The sequence below is a fragment of the Corapipo altera genome, unplaced genomic scaffold (assembly GCF_003945725.1).
Source record: "Corapipo altera isolate COAL_440 unplaced genomic scaffold, ASM394572v1 271, whole genome shotgun sequence".
NCBI classification, from domain to species: domain Eukaryota; kingdom Metazoa; phylum Chordata; class Aves; order Passeriformes; family Pipridae; genus Corapipo; species Corapipo altera.
In genome coordinates, this window is record NW_020884935.1 from 2825034 (window position 1) to 2834352 (window position 9319).

General features: G+C 45.6%; 1 protein-coding gene across 9 annotated transcripts in view; it reads left to right on the plus strand.

The window, feature by feature from the left end:
- The window catches only part of LOC113955050 (lysophosphatidic acid receptor 3-like), a 32384-nt gene extending 23670 nt beyond the window's left edge, over window positions 1-8714 (plus strand). For 3 of the 9 annotated variants that reach the window (XM_027660141.1, XM_027660143.1, XM_027660142.1), the window contains 2 exons: window positions 189-2244; window positions 2735-8714. In XM_027660141.1, coding sequence (XP_027515942.1) covers window positions 5839-6807 — 969 coding nt within the window. In that variant the 5' untranslated portion in view covers window positions 189-2244; window positions 2735-5838 and the 3' untranslated portion in view covers window positions 6808-8714. The remainder of the gene's footprint in view (window positions 1-188; window positions 2245-2734) is intronic. The other 6 variants (XM_027660144.1, XM_027660147.1, XR_003530402.1 and 3 more) reach the window with 5 other exon arrangements.
- Window positions 8715-9319: the final 605 nt, after the last annotated feature.

Consider the following 9319-nt stretch of genomic DNA (forward strand, 5'->3'; position numbering starts at 1 on the left):
TCTGATTTTTTTAATTCCACATGCCTGATTCAGTGGCAGCTCAGAGTGTTGGTTCAACAAACAGAAAAGCGACACAACTACTTTTTGCTCTGCTATAGACACTGTGTCACCTTTTAATTTGGGTTTGGATTTTGATACAGCTGAGGAAAACAAATGAGGGAGTGAAACAACTTCTTCCCCTTCCCCAGATGCTTCTCTGTCCACGCTTGGTTGGGTGGGAGAAGAGCAGGATGCCCGACCCACAGCTTCTCCCTGAAGGGGTGGATGGAGTGAAGCAATGCCGTGCCAGCAGATCTGAGCGTGCAGAGTCATCCAGCAAGGGCTGAATTAAAAAACGAGGAGCCAAGAAAGTGCTTTTTGCCTTCCCCAAGAGCTGCAGCTCCCAGAGCAAGGCTGTGCTGTCAGCAGAAGGGTGGCACGGGCTCAGGACCTGCAATAACACCGGCACAGCTGACTCACGAGCAGCTCTTTTATTCATAAAAAAACTCGGCTATAAATAACCCCCCAACAATGAAGAGCTGCTGGGGAGTGTTTTTCCATCCTGCTCTAGGCAGTTAGAGCCCGCACAGAGGATGATTTGCCTAGCACATGGTGATAAGATAAATAGTTGCTGCAGTGACAAGAACAATACGGGAATTAGTGGCATTTTTTCACTTCCGAGCGCGGTCCCGGCGGAGCTCCGGGAGCAAGGTGAGTTCTGAGCACGTAGGGCAGGGAGGGGTCAGGTGCTGTCAGCCCTCCAGGGCATCCACGAGACACTTCACTCCCGGGGATGGTCCTCAGTGGCGACCTGAAAGGACACTCTTATGGATTTTTTTCACTCTGTTCCTGTTAATTCTCTGAGAGCTAAAAGCCTGCTAGAAACTCTCCATTCAGGACTGAAAATAGGGTTAGAAATGTTGATCTTAAAAAATCAGGATTCTTGGTTTGTTTCTTTTTTTTCCCTTTTTTTTTTTTCCTTTTTTTTCCCTCTCCCCCCCCCCCCCAAGCACTTCAGCCTATCACTATTAAAGTGACAATAAATTGCACTGCAATCATATCAACTAAGCTTTTATTTGTGCCAGGAAGTGAAGGCACACTCAGGGAAAGACATTCCCTCTCCTTATGAAGCCTGTCATCTAAATAAGCAGGGTAGACATCATGTGATCTCCTCATTTTTTTCTAAAGAAACTCACTCACCTGGCAGGTACTTGGTTATCAGTTCTCCATGGCAGTGCTGCACCTTGGGATAATTTTGAAAGGAATTACTCTGTGAGTTGGTTTTGGACATTGAACCTAAAGACGTGTGAGGATCTGGGTCAGAGAAGGTGACACTCAAAGTTAAGCAGGGAGGTGACAGCAGATCACTGAACTCCAGGCTGGTTTTTCCTGGCAGAATTATTGCAGTTGTGTCCATAGCTACAGGGCAGGTGGGAACACCAAAACCAGTGAAAACTGCATTTATTTTGTTGCCTCGAGAGCCACAGCAACAAAGGTTTTGGGGATGTTCCCCCAGCCTGGTTTCTGGAACGTGTGAGGTCTGACGTCATCCTGCTGCTCCCAAGGGAATTTGGGGAGGGATGTGGTGGTGCATGGGACTTTCACGAGTCTGAGCCACAGGATCCCACCATGTGCTGAGGGGAGGGAGGCCAGAGCTGTCCCCAGCCCTCCAGCTGAGGGGCTGCATCCCATGTCCCAGCAGAAGGGATGAGGGCTGGCTGGGGCTGAATCTGTGCCAAAAAGGCATCAGAGACTCAAAGCCCAGGCTGTGGCTCAGCTCTTCGGGCTGGAGGCTGAGCTGTTGCTCTTAGAAGGAAGATCTAAGGGTTGTGAGGGTCAGACTGGCCTGGGGCCAAATCCTGGTCACAAATTACCCAGGAGGAATCGCCCCTGTGATGGGAGAGGGAAGCACTTCCAAGAGACTTCAAACCCAGATGAGTTTTGTGATGGGAACCCCATCCTGTGTGTGAGAAAACACGCTCAGTGCTCTTTAGTTACTTGTGTGTTACCATTTTATTCGTTACAGTTCCCACACCACTGAACAGGGAATCTGGAATTTCACAGCTCTTGGTGAATCACAGTCATTGGGCCTTCATCTTCCACGAGGAACGTGGGCTGGCTCTGATCCTCCCCGAGTCTGCTCCATTGGGAACAAGCACAAGGTCGTTTCCATGGAATACTCAGGAGCAGGGATAAGATGTTTTCTGGCTTCTTCACATCTAAATGATCAGGGGAAGGCTTTGCTTGCCATACACCTGGTTTTAGGTATTTATTCCTGTTTGTTTCCTTTTAGACAGGACAATGCAAGTTCCCAAAAGGTGAAAATACCAGTTCTGGCATCTGAGAGAGACGTTCTGGCTATGGATAAAGGGGAAAAGGGTCTGGTTTGGGGAATATCCTTGCAACAAACCAACTTTGCCAATATTTTGTGGCTTGTTGGTAATGTGCTGCTGAACAGCATTCAGAGACTTCAAGCCTGATGATTATCTGATTATCTTCACTTCATGTGCCTGGTGAGGGCCATGGATAACTCCAAACCCGTGAGGCAAAAACTCCTCAAAGACAGAGGGTGGGGGAGGAGCAGAGCTCTCTGTTTTCAAAACATCTCAGAAAAATCTTGGAAGGAGATCATACATCCCATTTGTGCCTTCCTCTCCAGAAAGGAAGACTTTAATCTGCATAAATTTAAACATAAACTGGATAAATAGGCTCCTTATTTGTATTACTCCCCTTCATGACTGTTTCTTCTTTGCAGGCCCCGTGATGGCCACTGAGAGAGTGAGCAGGTGGATGTTCTGCTCTCACTGAAGGTCATGGCAGTGACCCCTGGATCCATGGAGTGACTCTGCCTCCATGCTCAGCTGAGCAGGGTGGCACTGGCCACTTTTTGGCTCAGGTAAAGTATTATCTGTTGTGAAAGTGCAGAGCTGGAGAGTTAGGAACAAGTAGGAATTGACTGTGAGTTCAGGGAGAATGCGACAGGGAAGAAACCAGGACAGTGGAATCCCTCATCCTCCCAGTGCCTGGTTGTTCCTGTGTGTATAATGTGTGTCCATGACCTTGCAGGTGACACCAAACCATGTGCAGCTCACCTTCTACTCCCTGTGCTGTGGGATTCTTGTTTTCATGACGTGGATGCAGCTTTTTCTCCTGTAGTTTCAGGCATAACTCAGTTCCTCAGAGTGCTCTCAGCACAAAGGTTGCTCTGCATCACACCAAGATAAGTGTGTCTATTGTCCAAGGGTTACTGAGCAGAGCTGGGACTCGGCTCCTGGACCGAATTTCCTGGTTTAAGATCAACTTGGGAATGTCCCAGCTGGGACCTGTTGTCCTGAGCCCTTGAGAATCCCTGAGAGCTGCAGTTGTGAGCAGTTCTGAGACTGAGCCGAGGGGGGTGAAGATGCATTTCCCACAACAGCCATTTGAATCATCATTAAAACTTCCACCTGAAGCTTCTCATGTCTCCTTCTTCATCTCTTCAACGTGTTCAGTGATTATTTTCTTCTCCACAGGCACAATCATCAGGTAATTATAATTGAACTTGGAGATTCTCTACAAAATAAGGCCATTTCTTAACACATGATGTGTATCAAAATAACACCAATTCAGACATTCAGATATAGAAATATAAAACCAATCATAGAACTAAAAGAAAAACAATTCTAGAACTAAAAAATGTTGTAGAAGGCGAGGTCTAGATAATTATAAATCAAAGGCTGCCAACAGCATGGTACAGCCAGGGTTTGAGGTGTCAGCCTGAGCTACTGGAGATTAGATTGGGTTCTCTGGACTTCTGAGGGATCTTAAACAAATAATGTGATTGCTCTTTCCCGTTTATGGGATGTAGATAACACTCTTTCCTTGAAGATGCAGAGTGAGGTAAGTACCAGGAAGATCACACAGTTCCTGGAATATGGGAGTAGAAAAATGCCCTTGAACTGAGGTTGTGATGTGCAGAGGTTTGGATGTGTAGCAGCTCTGCCTCTGAGTTTTCAATTCAAAGTAGTTTTCATCTGATTTTGAGAGCTCCAGCTGTATCCCAGAGGGTTGGAATGCACAAACCTGGGGGTTTCTGTATGTTAAAGCCCACTAAAAAAAGCAGTTTCCACACTAATATTGTCTCCCTTAATCTAGCAACATTATGCTAATTTTTATGTAATTCTATTAGGGAAATAAGATTACAAAGCTTTTGTGAAGAGCTGTTTGTACTACTTGATATTATTTTAATTACATTCCGATCTCATTTCGTTTAGTGCTTAGTGCTTGAACGCCAAATTTTCAAATTAGAGCAATTTCAAGTAGCATTTTCAGGAATATCTGCAGCATTTCAGATCATTGAAAGGATTTGCTGACTCGAGGTGTTGGCACTGATGAGGTGACAGAAATAGTGGAGCCCTTGTTCAGCAGCAACCTCACACCAGAGGTGTGGCTGACAGGGAGGGTTCCAGGATGCACAAAGGATGGTTTATCTGGGACACTGGGAGAAGAATATTTTATAGGATGTTAAGACATCCACGGGCTTCATCCGTCATTTTGCAGCCCTTATTTCTATATAATCATTCTTTGCATTTCTGTGTGACCACCTGAAATACTTAAAGTATTTCTAGTACTTAATTATTGTATACTAACCTGAATACACTTTTATACATTTCAATAGGAAAAAAGAAGCCCTAGAATTTTCCTTTTCAAGCTCCACACTTTAGCGTGAATTTCTGATGTTTTAAATTTGGCAGAGCTATCAGAGCTCACAGATTTCCTGCTCTAGAGCTGGAATTGCTGCTGCAATGATCAGATGTCAGTGCTGGATGTGGAAAGCCCGTGAACTCAGCTGTGCTGCCTGGCAGTATCACAGTATAAAATTGTTACTCATGGAAATTAATCCTTTTTTAGGATGACAGTGAGAAATGAATTAAATCAGAATAAATTCGGACATAGCATGGCTTTACCTGGGTAATTGTACTGCTCACCTGAACTGCTCTGCTGGTTAAAATCTCCCTGTTCCCACTAAACCTCGTATTTTGTTCCAGCAGTGCCCTCTGCTGAGAGCATGGAATGTGTGTCCCAAAGGCTTTTTTTCTCCAAGGCTCAAGTATTTTGAATCCAGTTCTCAAAAATCATTTGCCTTTACAAAGATAGAGAAAGAAAAGATATAATGATATTGGTGTTGGTTTATTAATGTGCAAGTCACACATTAAATAAACACAAAATATCCTGTAATGAGCATGAGTAGTGATGTCTGCTATTGTTTAGCTACATTCTCATCTAGGAATGAAGGTGGAAAAAAGGCATTTTCCTAACTGCTTAGGCAGGAGCTGAGGGCCAGGTTGGTGACCCAGCACTGATGTTCTTATTTCAGCTCCATCAGCCACACACTCCCCACTCCAAACCCAGAATATCCTGCTCTCTGTTTCCTGACTCTCTAATCCTTTATCATCTAATTTATGGGTGAGTTAACACTGAATTCACATTAATTCCATTTTAGACTATCTTTAAAAAATTTTAAACTACTGCTGTGATCATTCATCCTCTCAAGATCTGGCCAGATTTCCCTGCTGGCAGAGGTTGTTTTCAGCAGCTCATCCGTGTAGCAACAAATATGTTTTCCAGTTCGGGCTGTCCTAGCAACTGAAGGGTAATTGGTGATGCCCTGAGGTGGTAACCCAAATATTTAATACCACACGTGGTTAAAGTTTAATCCACTGTCATGATGATGATGATGTGGCAACAGAAGCTGTGCGTCAGGGTCCATTCCCCACCTGGAGAACGAGGTGGCAGCAGCTCTCGTGTGGTGTGGTCTCTCACGGAGTATGGGATGAGTGAAGCCGACCTGGTTGAGAGCTGAAAGGAGGATTTTCCACCATGAATGGATTTCCAAACTGCTCTGCTAACTACACAAACATCTGGAGTCATTCTTTGGTGCTTGCCCTGGGCATCCCCCAGCTGACCATCAACGTGGCGTCCGTGCTCTTCAACTGCACCGTCATCCTCACCCGCCTGGCCACCAAGGACCTGCACAAGCCCATCTCCATCCTCTTCTGCAATTTGGCTGTTTCTGATCTCTTCACCAGCTTCTCTGGCTTTTGGATTTCCACGCTGTTCATCACCAACCCCGACATCACCATCTTTGGGTCCGAGGACATGCTCGCCCCTTACGCCTTGTACACGACGTCCATTTTATCCACCATCTACAACCTGGTGAGCATCGGGGTCGAGCGGTACCTGGCTGTGGCCAAGAGCATGAGGACGAGATTCAGGGTTGCCAGAAACCATTCCATAGCCGTGGTTTTCACCAACTGGGTCCTTGCTTTCTTTCTGGGCTGCTTGCCACTGATGGGGTGGAACTGCCTGCACAGGGAAAAGAGCGTCTCGGTCCTCTACAGCCCGTTCTGCGTCAACTACCTCTTCTTCATCACCATCCCCAACTTTGTGGTGGCCTTTATCATACCTCTGTTCACCTACCTCAGAATCATCATCATCCTGAGGAGGAGGAAGCTGAGGATGAAGGCGTGTGGGCAAGCCACCGGCACCTACAAATCGGCTGAGACCCAGGTGGCCAGGACCAGCATCTTCATCTGGCTGCTGGCGCTGATCTCCTACGCCCCGTTCTTCGCCGGGGTCATTTTTGATGCCACCAACCACCGGTGCCACGTCGACCTCTACCCGGGCGTCTACATCTTCAGGAACTGCACGGCCATGCTGATCACCATCAACTGCCTGGGCAACCCCCTCATCTACACCCTCAAGCTCAAAACCCTGGGGGCCAAGCTCAAGGCTCTCAAGTGCCTCTCCACCAACAGCGTCCGAGCCTGTGCCATCGAGCACATCTAGGTGGGGCTGCCCCTGCTGCAGCACTGCCTGACCTGCCCAGCGGAGCCAGGGAGAGCTCTGCAATCACTCCACATCCAGGGGGATTCAAAAAACACATGGATGTGGCACTTGGGGGGCACGGTTTAGTGGTGGGATGATGGTTGGGCTTGATCTTAGAGGTCTTTTCCAACCTTGTTTCCTGTGATTCCATTCCTGAAGCCCAGGTGCTTCAGCACCCAGCGAGGGGGAGGTGTTGGGGTGCAGAAACCAGCACGGGCAGCCCTGAGAGGGGGGCTGGACTCTGTGTCTCCCAAAGCCCTCAGCAGCGAGGAGCTGTGCTGCCTGGCTCTCCTTGGGGAAGTGGCTCAGTGTGTGCCCCTGGTCTGTGTTGCCTCCAGCTGGGAGCAGGGGAGCTGTTTTCCTTGGAGATAAAAATAACTCCATTAGCCCTGTTTACTTTGTGCTGCTGCTGCGCTCGCTTCGCTGCCCAGACTCCCATCCCTGTTGAGTGGTCTGTATGGCTTTGAAGGCAGTTAAACGGCTGGAAAATTCTCAGCAGTCTGGGGGAAATTGTCATTTTACTTTCTCATTTACACTCAGTCAAATTGTCTCTTTGACTGTTGGATGAATCTTTATTAACAGGGCACTCAGCCCTGTTTTCCTGGGGTAATTTTAACTGCAGTGTGTAGCTGGATTACATGTTTTTGTGAGACATTTGTGGCTACATCTTTCATATTTCTGCTCATAGAGGCACACTCGAGTCCATGGCTTGTGAAATTTGTGCTGTTCCAGGTGACAACCTTGGCTGGATCCTTTAGGATCAGAACTGAAGTTGAGTTGACTGTGCAAAACAAAATAAAAATGTCAAGACCAAGTATTTTGTAAAAGGAAAAGGTCTTACTCCCTCTCTCTCAAAAAAGAAAAAAAAGGAAAGTTGGCTCCTGAATATTTATTACTTATTTAGTAGATATTGTTTCCTGAGATCCTAGTGGAGGTGGATGTTTATTCTTAGTTACACAGGGATATGTTCTAGAAGAATCTCAGAGTTCAAACTTCTGATCTCTTGCCTGAGCCAAAGCAGGTTTATTTTCTCTTGCCCCGACCAGAAGCCTGGTTTTAACAGATCTGGTGACATCAGCCCACCTTGCTGGTTTTTTAAAGTGCTCTCAGATGCTGCTCTGTGGTGTTTCATCAAGGGACACCAATAAAGTGGCATCAATAATCCACACAGTGATGATGTTCTCACGTTCATCACACGCACAGTCCAACCCAAATCAGCCCTTCCAGCACAGATTGGAGCTTCCAGGGATTTGTTTCCAGTTTCTTTGCTTTGTTGTTGTTGTTCTTTCCCCACTTCAAAAGGTTTGAGTGAACTAAGGGAAAATCCCATTGCTCTGATCCTGGCCAGGTATGAGAAAAGAGATGTTTTGGGTAAGAAATGGGTTCACCCCCTAATGTAAGAACTGGGAAGTGCCATCACATTAACAAATCTGATGCTCAGTGGTTCCCTTTATTGCTGACAAACCCCTTTCCTGTGCTTCATCACATTGAAGAGCTCCAGGGATATTTCTTTTGTCTGAATTGAAATTCAGATATTTAAGGAAATGGATGGCCCTAAGTGACACAGAATTAAAATGAATTATTTAAATGGATAATGTAACTCAGGTAAGATAATTTCTTTTCTCCATTGTTTTTTTTTTTTTTGTTTTATTTTGGAGCACTGCTGTTCTGTCAGGGACTTCTGGGAACTCCACTACCCCCAGCCCTGAGAAGGGTCTGGCTGGAACCTGAACATCTGTATTTCACCCTCAACTTAACAACAGGAGGTTCAACCAAAACTTCCCACAGGGGAGATGGTGAAGATCGACCCGGGGTGGTTTTTGATGGGATATTTGCTATATGGTGTAATTTTTTTATCCACTTCCATGTTGACATTGGGAAGGTGACACGTCAGGAGCAGAACACTTGATGTGTCACTGGGAAAGCCAAGGGGACAGCTGGGATCCTGCCAGAGCCCTCCAGAGGGTCGGGATCTCTGTAACTTTAGATATCTATCTCTCTCTATATATAGATGTATCTGTGTATATGTCTATATCTCTCTGTATCTTGTATTTCTCTATATCTGTACAACTACCTAATTTCTCTCTCTCTCACTCTCTCCACTTCCCTCCTTCTCTCCCCCCCATATATAATCTCTCTATATATCTGGAGATATATAACTGTACCTCTCTATATATCTGTAGATCTCTCTCTGCCTCTGCATCTCTATCTCTCTATATACTTGTAGATACATCTCTCTAGATATCTGCAAATATATCTTTCTATATATATATATGATCTCTCTTGTATATATCTATAGATATCTCTATATGTCAATAGATCTCTCTCTATATATATCTAGATATCTCTATCTCTCTATATATATCTCTATATATCTCTATCCGTCCACCTTTTTCCATCTCTATTTCTATATAATATAGAAATCTATCTATATATAAATACCTAATATCTCTCTATATATCTGTAGATACCT